Raw genomic sequence first — 14,736 nt, 5'->3', positions numbered from 1 at the left:
TTGAGAATTACTGGCAATCAAGTCTCTAATTAGTGCATATGATGCATATGAACAGGGAGCAATTGAAAAATGTTATGGAATATGTTTGCCTGAGAGCTCTCCCCACCCCCATCTCTTTCATCTAATTTAGTGCCAAATTCTGTCCTAGTTTTAGCTCCAAAATACAACTTGAATGTATTTACAACTCTCTCAATTCCTGACCCCCACCCCATCCAAGTCACTATCATCTCTTGTCTCCCCTTTTCCCTCTAATCCATCAACACACAATAAAACCAGAGCACACTACTCCTCCCACATAATAAAATCTTCACAGTTCAAGGTCCTGCCTATATCTCATTCAGCTCTTTACTCTCATTCATCATATACTCCTAGCACAGAGGCCCTCAGTATCTGGAACCCATCAAGCCCTTTCTCGCTGCAGTCTTCACACTTGTTTTCTTTCTGTAGCTCCTAGAATTGCTAAATCCTTCCCTCCTAACCCAAAGAAAGCTACTTTACTTTCCTCAGAACACCTGTTTTATTTCCTTCATTACACAATTTACAATGTGTCTATTCTCCATTGGATGTGTAAGTTCTACAGGGACCTTTGTTGTATCTTCAGCATCTATAATATCACAGATTTACAAATATTTGTTGGACGAATCACTGTTGAAATATTTACTCACTACTTAATGAACATCTGCACTGTCCCCCATACAAGGCCTAGCTATAATAGTTGCTTAATAAATGTTCGCCAGTATGTGTATGGTAAGTGAAAAAGCATACAGCAAAGAAAACTTCCTTTTGACTGGAGTGGAGCAGTGCAGTACTTCCAAATGCAGATTGTAGAAGGGTTTCCTACTAGAAACCCAGAAACCATGGGGTTTCCTCCAGAATTGATACGAAAACTGAATAAAAACTTCGTTGTAACATAACTAGACTCAGACGGCTCAGAAAAAGACACTTTAGATTGTTAAACCCAATGACCTTGTCAGAATTCATTCTATTTGACTTTCTAATTTGTCACTGATTACGTTTACCTTCTTGAAACTCTACCCATGATTCTGACAGTACCACCCTCTCCCAGTTCTTCTCTTACCTTCCCAACCACTCCTCAGGTTTCATACTGTGTTCCTCTTCCAATGCAAATCTCTCAATATCAGTGTGTATCAAAATTCTACCTTTGGTCCTCTTAGCAGGAGTAGCTCCCCTCCCCAAGAGGCCTCCCTTGCCTTCAACCTCCACTTTTACACCAAGTACCAAATCCCTACGGTCACAACCTCCTGCCTAAAAATGCATTTACAAATGCCCACTGGCTATCTCCACTTCACTTTCTCCTTAAACCAGTTTCTTCTCCTATTTTCACTAGTCTGGAGTTAATGCCGTTACCATTCACATGGTCTTAAGAGTCCGCCATAAACATCCTCCTCCCCAAAGACATCAGGTTGGTAAACTGATTTTTACCTGCACCCGAGATTCTCTCCTTGGCCAATTTCTATTCAGGCTCTTCTGAGCCCTTTCCCAACTAGGCCTCAACTTTGGCCTATAAAGACTTGAACAAAACGCTAACATAGTTTCTAATAGTTTAAGGTCACATCACTAGAATGAATCTAGCCACACACGCCCAAATGCCTACCTGAGAAAATCTCAAGGCTGCTAAAAGAATTTACTTTGTTCCAGTGAACATCTGAAAATAGTGTGCCCATCTTCCAGCCTCTGTGGGAGGTAAGTGCCAGTTAGCAAACCCAGATGGGTTTCACATGGACCAACCCCTTACTCATATTTTGTAATTTTTCACTTCTGACTTTACTGAGCTCCCTCTTACCCTTGCACCCTCTGCCTCTGTTCCCTCATATCCCTTTAAAATGCCCAGTTACCTTTGTACAAACTGAAGCTGAGTTCAGTCCACACTTTTACCTACTGCAATAATATATCACTGATTAAAATCTATCCATATCACTTTAACTGGTGTCCACCTTTGTTTATCTTTGACACTTGTTACCCCCAAGTGGTCCCTACTGACAACCTCTAATGATACTGTTTTAGTTCACAACCAACTTTCAGACCACTAAATCTTTGAGAGCAAGAATCTGTATCTAAAGCACAATGCAAGACACAAATATGCTCTCAAATGTTCCATTCAACATTTTAAACTTCAGTTTCCCAGAGGATCTGAAGTAGTTTAAAAGAAATTCAACAAAATAAACATACAAAAACAAAAATTTGGAATAGGAATATGCAAACTTGTTCAGAAAATAGGGAAAGATGAATGCAGATAAACGAGACCCAAAGAATCACTTAATTATTAAATCTGAGTTGCATTTTTACATGTCTACCTGACAGCCAAAATAAAGCAACGTAAGTGAGCACTTACATAATTCTCATTATCCATGATGCTGTCCTTTGAAGCACAAGAGTTTTATATTTAGATGAAGTCCAATTTACCTTTTTTTTTTGGTTGCTTGTGCTTCTGCTGTCATATCTGCTATCTAAATCCAAGGTCATAAAGATTTACTCCTAGGTTTTCTTAAAAGAGTTTTAGAATTTTAGATCTTGACATTTAAGTCATTGATCCACTGAGTTAATTTTTGTGTGTGATGTAAGACAGAGGTCCAACTTCATTCTTTTCCACATGGATACCTATTCTTTTAAGGCAGTTATATATCAATTAGCACATTAAGATAATCAAAATAAACCAGTAATCCATGTAAGTCCTTTCTTAATGAACTTATCTTAAATTGAGATACCTTCAAAGTTAATGATTTTTATGATTAAACCAACAAACTACTGCAGTATATACAAGTTCCTTTCCTGTGTCAAGTTACTATTTCCATGTTCTGCTAGGAAACTTGTGCCAGGTACCAAGGTAGAAAAGGATCATGATACTCCTCCCAAGAAAATTGCACATCTTATGTCCTCACTGCTAGATGGAAAGCATTCTTCTCAAGGTCAGTCCAGAATGCTTTCCAAAGTCTCTGGCTATGGTGAAAAGGTATTATAGTCACATGCCACATAACTTTTTGGTCAACGATAGACTGCATACACAATGGTGGTCCCATAAGATTATAATGGAGCTGAAAAATTCCTATCACCTAGTGATGTTCTAGCCCTCATGACATGTGGTGATGCTACTGTAAAGAAACCCACTGTTCTGCCAGTCATAAAAAGTATAGCACATACGATTACAGTAGTAGGCTATGCCATCTAGGTTCATGCAGTATGCTCTACGTTACGGTAACAATGAAATTACCTAACAATGCATTTTTCAGAAAATATCTTTGTTAAGTGGCACACAACTGCATCTACTAAATCCAGACTAAGAACTAAGATACCCCTTTGAAAGACCTTTCAAATACCCCCAAATCAATCTGACTGCTATTAGGGGGATGTTCCCAGGGAAAATTAGTAATGATTCGTTTAGCTTTTAAGTCTAAGCTCATACCGAATCCCCATTTTATTTTATTAAATATATCTTCATTGATTTCAGAGAGGAAGGGGGGGGGAGAGAGAAAGAAACATCAATGATGAAAGAGTTGTCATTGATTGGCTGCCTCCTGCACACCCCTGACTGGGGATCGAGCCCGCAACCCAGGATTGTGACCTGACCAGGAATCAAACAGGGATCTCCTAGATCCTAGGTCAATGCTCAACCGCTGAGTCACGCCCAGGTGGGCTAGAACCCCCATATTAGAGGTTGGAGAAACTGAAACATAACTTGCAGAAGGACCCTGCTAATAAGTGGGAGTCTAAATCCAGGTCTTTCTGACTAAGCCAACATTCTCTCCATTATATATACTTTACTTAACAGCACAGCTCCAAGGGGACTCCCTTGTTACTTCCTGGAAAGAGTGTGAATGTTTCTTTTTGGATTCTGCCACCTTAAGCATTTTCTGACCAATCCCTCAATAAGGTATGGTGTAGTTCCAGCCAACAACAGGGAATAAAAATATCAGATGATACCAACACTGATATGAAGAGAAGTAGAAAACTGTAGGGACTGGCAGGTAGTTAGGTAGTCACTTGAGGGTTGCCTGACACTTCAAAGGAAAAACAAAAATCACTAGAGTTAAATCTCCCTGTTCTTTTTGCGGCACCCCCAACCATGGGTACGTGCTGAGTAGGAAGTGATGGGTGGTGGTGGCAGCTGCGTTAAGGGAAATAAAGTTGAGAAAAACAGGATGAGCTGAGATAAATGTCATTTAAGTCTGGTGTAGGGTTTGAAAATCTTTTTTAAACCTCAACATTATGTGAATGGGCAGAATATTTTCAAGGGTTTGTATTATAAAGAAATATCTAGGCTGAGAGAAGGCAGCTGTCCCGGAAGGACCATGAACAGGCACACTGGAAACAGTGTGGTATTGGTGAAAGAAGTTACAAAGCCAGACAATGTGATTTCTGGTCTTGCTACTTAATAAATGTATATCACTTTGGGTGTCACTTATCTGTATCTCAAATTTCCTACCTGTCTATCTTAGAGTTACAGTGAAGATCAAATGAGAATATACATGAAAGTACTTGGTAAATAGTTAAATGCTGTGCTGATAAGGTAGGATTTAAGTTTGGCAGTAACTTTTCAAACTTCTGGAATTTCTCTCAGAGCGTCATGACAAGGAAATAATGCAAACAAGAAAACAGTATGAAACAGGTCTGACTGCATACAGCTCTCATGGTATTATCTGCAAGCCTGTCAGAACTGCCACTCATCAAGACAATGAGACTCTCCTATGGACAACTGGGTTAGTCCACAATGGGGCCATAACAAGGTTGCTCATATTCTAGCAGATCCTCACAGGATCATAAACAACGATTACTCTAGGAAACAAACCTGAATCTATAAACTAGGTGGTTTGGCTAAAAGACAATGTGGGAAAAACTATCTTCTGCACATACAACTGTACATTCAAAGCTCGGGGTCTAAGCTTTGTATGGCACACTGAGGTATAAATCAGCTAGATAGTTAGTTGATAGTCCCAGTTCTCTAATCCTAGTTCCCTCCTAGGATTTTCTAGTCAATTTAGCCCTTGAGTTTATATGTAAATGCAATACTCAGACCTAGGGATGGGAAGTATGGGGTGGTAAGAGACATAGGAGAGGACTAAGGATAGCTACAGTCCAAACAATTTCTCCAAAAGAAAATTTCCAACCATCTCTTATAGACTGCAGAACTTCCTAGGAACACCTCATTGCCACTACCACTAGGTGTTACAAGGAACTAAAATGAATTAAACTAGGGAAAGCAAAGAGCTCAATTTCCATTTAAGACAACCACAAAACATTCACCAAGTATCTCCTATGTACTCACACAGTTCAAAGGACTCAAAAGGGGGAAAAAAAATATATATGAGATAACCACTTGGAATAGACATATATTGGAGATAACTAGTTTGGAGATAATAATTTGGAATATGTGTGTATATCTGTAACTTTGAGTTACTACTTCTATTAACTATAAAATAAGGATAAACTTTATAGCCCTGGAGGTTTTGTGAAGTAATGTGAATGTGTCTAGGGCATAAATGCTAAATCAATGGTTATTTCCCTTTTCTTCTCAGCTCCTACTCTGAAAGGCCTCAATTGCCCATGAAGGCAATATCTAGGAAGTTGGGTCAAAGAGGATAACTATATTTTCTTGCTCTCTAGTAACAGGTAGTTTTTCCTTCCTCCTAACACTTCAGCTCCTTTCTTTTAATCTTTATCCTTCTATTCCATCTTCACTCCCTCTAAAGCTAGGCTATAAGAACCAACAAGCCAGAATTTTAAAAAAGAACCTGCTCTTTACCATTTACCTCAGCCTAAGATGAGCAGTTCTAATCATGTCTCATTAGACAATCATTGCCTCTTTGGAAAGCAAATGCTGATGACTTCCAAATCTCTACCTGCAGTCCACAAATAATACCCATGGGGTTCCTTCAACCATGTCTTGTAAGCATCTCAAATGTTCTTTTAAAAAAATTTTTAGTCATCATCTCCATAAACCTGCTCCTTATGCATTTTTCTTAATTCTTTTTTTTTTAAAAATATATCTTTATTGATTTCAGAGAGAGGAAGGGAGAGAGAGATAGAAACATCAATAACGAGAGAGTCATTGATCGGCTGCCTCCTGCACACCCCCGACTGGGGATCGAGCTCGCAACCTGGGCATGTGCCCCGACTGGGAATCGAACCCTGATCGCCTGTATCCTAGGTGGAAGCTCAACCGCTGAGCCGTGCCCAGCTGGGCCATTTTTCTTAATTCTTAATTCATGGTCCAGAATTCCTTATTTGGAATTCTGAAATAAAAGGTGTTCTGAAAATAGGAAGATTTAAAAAAAATAAATATAGCCTCAAAACAACATATTTAGCTGCAAAACCTGAACAAAACTTTGTACTATTTATAGTCCCTATTTATCTCAATTAATATGCAAATGGTTTGCTACAAAATATTAATATTTGATTATATAGGACTTAATCTCAAACCCTGCTGGAGGTGTTATCTAAGTTACATGTACTATAATGCCTTTCTAAAACCTAAACAATCAGAATTTTGAAATACCTGGCATAAATGGTTTATTAGAAAGCATTCATTCTCAATGGGGACAATACTACACCCAAAAGGGCAATATTGGTTCATGAGGGAGAGGGGTACTTAGATATTACAATGATGTGTGGTCCTCCAAAGCTCAACCTTATCAATAAAGTCTTATTCCTTAGTATTTCATTTCTCTCATTGGGTTTTCTCAAGTATTACATGAGTAGCATTGACACTGACTTCATGGAAGGCAGACAAAAAAATGCAAGATCTGTACTGCAAACCTATGGCGAATAGATGGTCATGACTGCGGGACTTACTCGTTATTGTTGGATCTTGAAGTCATATAACAAGAGGTGGTCTGTGCGTGTCTTTTATGTCCTGTGAATGTTATTTATACTTGATCCTCAATGTGTGACACTGGCTTTGGTAATTAAACTAAAAGCTTATATTTTATTGTTTAATTCTACAAATTAAAATTTGTCATGATTAATTATGTCAAGTGCTGCAAAGAAAAATGCCATCAGGATCTGAATGAACATCTAGCAGCTAGTTAAGTTCTAAGTTATTTTCTCACATCAAGTAAAAGTTATTCAGCAAATACGGCTATAAAACTTAGGTAAATGTGAATAGCTTTTCAATTTAGCTTTTTTAAAAAAATGTTTTTATTGATTTTAGAGAGGAAGGGAGAGCACAGATAGAAACATCAATGAGACAGAGACATCGACCGGCCACCTCCTGCATGCCCTCCACTGGGGATCGAGCCTGCAACCTGAGCATGTGCCCTGACCCAGGAATCAAACCTCTTGGTTCATGGGTCGACTTTCAACCACTGAGCCACACTGGCTGGGCTCAATTTAACTTTTAACATAAAATATTGTTCAGTCATTCTTAATCCTGCACTGAATAAAAAGCAAGCTTTATGCTTACTCGCTTTATATATAAAGATACATTTATTATACATAAAAACATAAAGTGTATCTATGCATTAAAATTTCATGGGAGGGATGCATTAGGGGAAAAAACTGTCCAGAAAGGCTCCTTAGGAGGGTGATAATGAAAGAAAAGGTTGAGAAACTCTGGTATAAGGAATTAGGAATCTGTCCAGTATCTTCTTAGCTTTTCAAGCCAGAAACTTGGGAGTCACCCTTGATAACTCCTCTTCCCTTATCTTCACATCCAATCTCTAAGTATGGCCGGCTTTATTTCCTAATTATTTCTGGATTCTCTTTCTCTGTTCCTATCCTTTTTTTTTTTTAAAGTATGGATCTATTTGGTTCCATTGGTCTATTTATTGATTTTTATGTCAGTACTACACCCTTTTTTAATGTATCTTTATTGATTTCAGAGAGGAAAGGAGAGGGAGAGAAAGAGAGATAGAAACATCAACAATGAGAGAGTCACTGATCAGCTGCCTCCCACCCCCCCCCCAACTGGGGATCGAGCTCTCAACCTGGGCATGTGCCCTGACCAGGAATCGAACCTCGATCGCCGGGATCCTAGGTTGATGCTCAACCGCTGAGCCACGCCCGGCCAGGCTCTGTTCCTACTATCATTGCCCTAATTCAGGTCTTCATGATCTCTTGCCTAGACTTTATAAGAGCCTCTTAACCTGTTCCTTCTCTCTTTACTCTTAGTTGTTGTTTTTTAACCTTCACCCAAGGATATTTTTTCCATTGCTTTCCACAGAGGGGGGGGGAGGGTGGGAAACATCAATGCAGAGACACATCAGCTGATTGCCTCCCCGCCCCGCCCATTGCAGCTGGGGATCAAACTTGCAACTGAGGTAGGTGTCCTTTGCTGGAATCGAAGCTGGAATCCTTCAGTCCAAGGGCCAACGCTCTAACCACTGAGCCAAACTGGCTAAGGCTACTCCAAATTTCTTGAAAGTTTGCCTCTCCTCTCTCATTTCTTATCCCACTCCAATTTGCTTCCGTGTCATTGAAATGTTTTGTAAAAGCCACTGATCAAGTGCATGATGCTAAAGCTTACATTTATTATAGGTATGTGTATATATATAATTGCCAATATTAATAGGAATATGTACACCTATCACATATATATATATAAAATGCCTATTAATACTGGCAATTTTGGTGAGATGGCTAAGTTTTCCTGAAGGAAGTTGGAGAGTTATACCTAGCAGGTGAGGACATTGGCTCATTCAGATTTAACATACTATGTTACATTGAAGTCTGTATGCTGTGATCTCCTGGTTCATGGATTGACTCAACCACTGAGCCACACCTGCCAGGCAGAAATATTTTATAAAACACAGAATATTAATTCAGGAAAAATTTATAAGACAGGCAGTTCTTGGGCAATATTTGGCCTCAAATAGCCTTATCTTTGGTTAGCTTAATGTTTTTAAAATTTAAAAGTTAACATGTAATGTTTACAAATGTTTAATTCATTAATATCATATGAAAATTCAGATTTCCAACTTCAAGGGGGATACAAATTGTGAAAAGGAATGGGAAATTATGCAATAAGGCACCACTAGACTTACATTCCCCCATGGCAACAATTGGAGGGAACTCAGTAGGTTACATCGGGCTCTCTCGTTGGCCTGCCAATCTCCATTTGGTTGATTTCACTCAATTACCCACTATAAACTCTGGGGATTTCAACAGAAAGATAGGTTTTGGTCCATTTTGTTCACTGCTGTATTTCCATGGCCTTAGAACAGTCCCTGGCACATGGTAGGCATTCAGTAAACATTTGCTGAAACTAATAAATGATGCTTGCCTGGCCCCTAAGAGTATGAGTTTCTGACAAGTATTCATGTTTCTGCCTTTTCCTCAAAGACAAATTGATTAACCTTTAAATTTAGCATAGGGCCTGACACATAGCAAGCACTTTATTTGTTCACTAAGTGACTAACAGCAATTAGTTATTACTTATCAAGTAATTATGGTGTTAAATAACATGCTAAAATGCTTTATAAGCATTAGCTCACTTAGTCCCCCTAAACCCCAATGAGGCAGATGATATTATCTTGATTTTAGAGATGAAGAAAATGAGGCTCTAGAGATTAAGTAACTGGCTGAAGACCTAACTATGTTGCAGAATGAAATAACTATAACACAAGAATGAGTATGGCTCAGCCCTCATGGTCAGCAGTTGAGCATCAACCTATGAACCAGGAGGACATCGTTTGATTCCCAGTCAGGGCACATGCCTGGGTTTCGGGCTGGATCCCCAGTCAGGGGGGGGGGGGGGGTGCAGGAGGCAGCAAATCAATGACTCTCTCTCATCATTGTTCTCTCTCTCTCTTCCTTGCTCTGAAATCAATAAAAAACATATTTTTAAAAAAATGAGTACGAAAAGGGCTATATGAAAGGTAAGAACAAAGTGCTACAGAATTCAGGAGAGTTTACTTCCAGTCTGAAAGGCATAAAATATTTGAAAAAGGTTCACGAAGGAGGTAACATTTAAACTAGATCTTGAAAACCAGGTAAGATTTCCATAGGAAAAGTACAAAGGAGGTAATCTGAGTGGCATGCAGGATATGCAGATAAATGTTAAGTGGAATAAGATTAGTAAAGTCAATAGGAATACCATGCGCCTTGAATACCATACCCTATTATGATTTTTATCCTATAGATAATAGAAGGCCAGTGAAGGTTCCTAAACTAAGGAGGAGAGTGACAAGATGGGATGGGTATTTCAGCAATGCTGCTGCAGCAGAACTGGTAGTGACAGGGAGGCTACAGAAGAGATTTGGAGAACCCTGGCCAGTGTGGCTCAGCTGGTTGGAGTGTCATCTCGTACATTGAAAGGTCGTGGGTTCAATTCCCGTCCACGGCACATACCCGGGGTTGCGGGTTTGATCCTCAGTGGGGGTGCGTATGGGAGGCAACCAATCAATGTTTGCCTCACACATCATGTTTCTCTCTCTCTCCCTCTTCTTTCCTCTCTCTCTAAAATCAATAAAAGCATGTTCTCGTGTAAGGATTAAAAAAAGAGAAAGATTTGGAGAGCTTAAGTTATAACACCTTTACAGTTTACAATATTTTTTGACATTTGGTAATTCACTGAATCTTCACTTAACATCAATAAATAGTATCATTCATATTTTCACTTTGAGGAGCCTGAGACTCAGAAAGGTTGAATCCTACAGAATACTCTTCATGGGACTATGTTGTGAGAAAAACCCACACAAAGCAATTTAAGGAAGACCTCTGTAACATGATCACATAGGATTCAACAACTGCCAGTATAGAAAAGGAATAAAAGAAATAAGAAATAAAAGACAGATATGGTTTCTATCTTATGCCCAATGGTCCCACCATTAACAAAAATGCAAGAAAAGCAGGCTAAGAAGGAGGGGTGAGTTTGGTGCTTGTGAGATACTTAGGTAGTGACTGATGGTTTAGTGCTTTCTCTGCAAGTAGCAGTTATGAACTGTGGGGTGGGTGGGAAAGGTTGGAGGAAGCAAAAAGAAATGGGCTAAATCACTTCCTGACCCAGGAGGATTATCAGTTAAAAAGGCTTTGTTACTTGGACCCCAAAGCAAAATAGAAGTGGTCTTCAGTAAACTATTTAAAGGCAAAGATAGGACAGTCCCAAAGTTGGCTAATTCAGTGGCTCAAAAACAATGAAGAGATCAGATTCTTTCCATCTTCTCTACCCTCACCCTTAGAACCACTTGCACTTGTAAATTCTGCCTCATGATCCCAGCATTGCTAATGGCAATTTCAGAGTCAGAAAGGGCTCTTTCCTTTCCAGAGGCAGAACATATTTTGGTTAGAACCATACTACCTGAATAAGTGGTTCCTCTATTTGCTATCTCTGACCTTTCACAAGTCACTGAACCTCTCTGTGCTTCAATTTCCTCAACTAGAACATGAGAGTCTGAGAATTAAATGAGTCAATATTACAGTACTTAGACACTTAGATGTTAGACATTTAAACCTCAAAATAATATTATTGTACTTAGTGTCCAGCACATGGGAAGTTTATATAATTTTTAGCTATTATTATAGCTTTTTCAGCTCTCTTCTTTTGAAGTTCTTTGTGATAGCTGGGTTAAAATATAAGCTGGCAAAAAATAATAATAAAATAAACAGAAGCAAATCTCTTTTAAATAAGGAAGGCTTTTCCAGAAGTCACCCAGACTTCCCTTCATATCTAATTAGCCTGAACTGCACCACATGCCCATGCCTAAATCAATCACTGCCTAGGGAGCTAGAATTATAGTGATTGAATGAGAGTTTATATTAATCAAGACCTATCCCTGGGGCTGGGGAGGGGCTGTCAGATTCTTGGTTAGCAAGATGGAATGGTGATAAAATCACCAGTGTCTGCCAAATGTCTTGAGAGGTTGTGGTCTCTGCTAGAGAAGGTTAGAATAAGCAACTTCCAGAATTGCAAGTATCCCCCCCACAGGGCTCCTAATGGTGGTGAAATCACTACAAAGGTCTGTTAAGGCTAATGAAGTTTGGCACACGAAAAATAGCAGAGGATATGGGCCAGAGCTCAAGGAGAGTATACCTGAGAACTGGCGATATACAGCAGGTTCGATACTCTGGTTTCTCTTCAGATCACATAAATCTTTTGCCTTTTACTAAAAACTATGGAGAGGAACAATTATAAGTTTTCACTCAATTTCTTGAGGCCTCATTTTTACAAGGTTAAAAAAATAGAAATACAGCAGGTTCTAGATTCATGTAGGTGTGGTGCAGGCCACCAGCCTTGGACTATCACCTAACCTCAAAGCCTGTTTATTCATATTTATAAATGAGGAAAATCCAAACTAACTCAGATTCAATGTTAGGATTAAATGTATCCTTACACTATTTCACTCCCATGGTATAAGGATCAGCCAAAATAAAAACAACAAAGAACCCACCATAGCTGGATAGTCAGGAAGATAGGGTGGGAGAGGGAGAGAGGTACCTGAAATGGAGTTGGAAAGAAAAGGGGGGAGGCAGCCTGGCTCTAAACTAAAAATCCCCTTCAGGACCTTGGTCAGGTTTTGTTGTTTCACTGAAGAACTTTCAAAGTCTACCATAAAAGGACTATTTACTTCAGACGTTCAGTCTTCCAAGAGGTTTACGTGCAGCAAACTGGGTAAGAATCTCACTTCTGGCTTTGCTGCTTACTGTGTTATCTTCTCTGAGGTAGTTTCTCAATACGTAAAAATAGTAAATCGCCATCAAATTTATTGAAGGCCAATACAAAATCTATAAATATTAAAGCCCCTAAAATTTTTCATTGATACCTAAAGCTGCAGTTACAAAGACAGGCATCTCAGTCTTAATGGAGGATTTTGGAAACCAGAGTACTTAACAGAAAGGAATTAAAAGATGGAAAATAATCTGTTCTGATATTTACTAGGCTTCCAACACCGTCCTATCTTTCGTTCTCAAACACCTTGATAACACTGCCCCCTCCCCTCTTTCTAGAGATGAGGAAATGAAGGCTCAAAAAGAAAAATAACATTTATTAAGGCTACGCTAGATGCTTTCTATAGGTATTATTGCATTCGACACCTAAGTGACTTCTCTGGATGAGAGCTAGGAAGAGACAGGCAGGATTATAATACCAGATTTGATTCTACAGTCATTGCCCTGCAGACTCAAGGGAGTAAATTATGTTTCCTCAGCATCAGGGATCTTACAAAACTCAATCCTAGAGTCTCATTTAGCTTCCCTCAACACACAATATTTGGGGTTAGCAATTCAATTTGCAGTTTTTCAGTTTCGTTCAGACTAAAGATTTCAAAGTGGGCCCACTAACAAAAAAACCCACCTTTATGCTTTGCCTGATTAAAAGCTTTATTTCAGCCTTTTCCAGCCCAACCACTAGGGGGCCTGGCTATAAAAACTAGGGCTGTGGAGTAATCTGTTTTAGGCACTGTGTGACCTTGGGTAAGTTAACTTACCTCTCTAAGCCTCAGTCTCCTTATCAGTAAAATAGGTATAACAGTGGTACCTATCTCATTAGGTTGTGCATATTAAGTAAAACGTGACATGTAAAACACTCAGAACAATACCTGCACATAGGAAGTGATTTCTCCCCCCCCCCCCGGAAAGTAAATACCACTGATGATTCTGTCCGTAAGTCCAAAGGCTTTGCCATTCTATTCTCCCTGAACACAAGCCTTGCCAGCTGGAGTCCCTTAAGAAAGAGCAACAGGTCGCTCCTTTTCTAACCAGGGCCGGGCCCGGGAATCTGAAATCCCCGACTTACACATGGCCACAAGGTCTTGGTCTTTGGTTTTCTACCACAACGAAGCACTCTGTCACTGAGCCCCACCGAACCTCCCCATTTCCGCCTGGGCTCGGGAAGTTATCCCGGCCTTAGCCGTCCAAGCTGTCTTCGGCACGGCTGCCCTTGGTTACGGGCCTGGAGCTGGCCCGCCTGGCGTCCCCTCACCAGAGGACTCTACTCGCGACGCAGGTAGGATTTCCCTGAGTTCAGAGGAGCCATTGAATACAGTCAAGATGCGCGTCGGTCAAACACACGCCTGGAGGAGGCTCCCGTGGCGCCGGCCGGGCCTGCGGCGGGGAGCCCGTCCCCCAGCCCCAGTCTCCGCGGCGCAGGCCGGAGGGTCAGCCCCTTTCTAGTCCCCAGGAATGCTTGGGCTCCGGCCCAGAGACACCACGTGGGGGCTACAGGCGTGGCAACGTTCCCGGAACCAGCCCCCAAGACTGCTCCCGGCATGGGCCCTAGCCCGGCCCCAAACTGGCCAGAGCGGCACTCCCGGCCTGGCTTCTCCCCAAAACCTATTTGGAGGAGCCTCAGACATCCTCTACAGATTGGAGACAGGCTGTCGCCCGACCCCAAGCCCTAAGACTGCCTCGGCTGGAGTCCTCAGTTGCCTGGTTTCCTTACTCACCCATCGCGGCTCCGCTCGCTCCTGCTCCGCGGCGGCAGCGGCGGCAGCTTCAGCAGACAATATGGCGGGTCTGCAGGACGGCGGCCCCAAACGGACAAACAACTTAACATTCAACCCGGGGAAGAAGTGTGCTCTCAGCCCTACAGCCTAGATTACTCCGAGGAGCGCATTTAAAGAGACCGCAGCTACTAAAGGCGGGGTGTAGGGATAGGATATGAAAAGGATGGGTGGAGAGAAATTGGGAGGGATACCTACTAAAGAAAGCGTGCCTAGGAGTTCTCAGCTTTATTGCCTCTTATTTCCTCTTTATAAAGAGATCTCCTCCACTACAATCTTTTTCTCCGAGAAAGTAATCCTTTCACAGTTAAAGCCAATTACAGACCCTGAACTGGATATGAATGAG

General features: G+C 40.7%; 1 protein-coding gene across 1 annotated transcript in view; it reads right to left on the bottom strand.

Annotated features, from left to right (window-relative positions):
• Positions 1-14,411, bottom strand: part of KPNA6 (karyopherin subunit alpha 6) — a 35,998-nt gene extending 21,587 nt beyond the window's left edge. Inside the window, exon 1 of the mRNA XM_081144024.1 lies at positions 14,334-14,411. Within this exon, the coding sequence (XP_081000150.1) occupies positions 14,334-14,337 (4 nt within the window). The 5' untranslated portion in view covers positions 14,338-14,411. The remainder of the gene's footprint in view (positions 1-14,333) is intronic.
• Positions 14,412-14,736: the final 325 nt, after the last annotated feature.

This window comes from Miniopterus schreibersii (genome assembly GCF_964146895.1).
Source record: "Miniopterus schreibersii genome assembly, chromosome: 8".
In the NCBI taxonomy this organism is placed as follows: domain Eukaryota; kingdom Metazoa; phylum Chordata; class Mammalia; order Chiroptera; family Miniopteridae; genus Miniopterus; species Miniopterus schreibersii.
The sequence above is the reverse complement of the archived record's forward strand: the minus strand, read 5'-3'. Positions and strand labels throughout refer to the sequence as shown.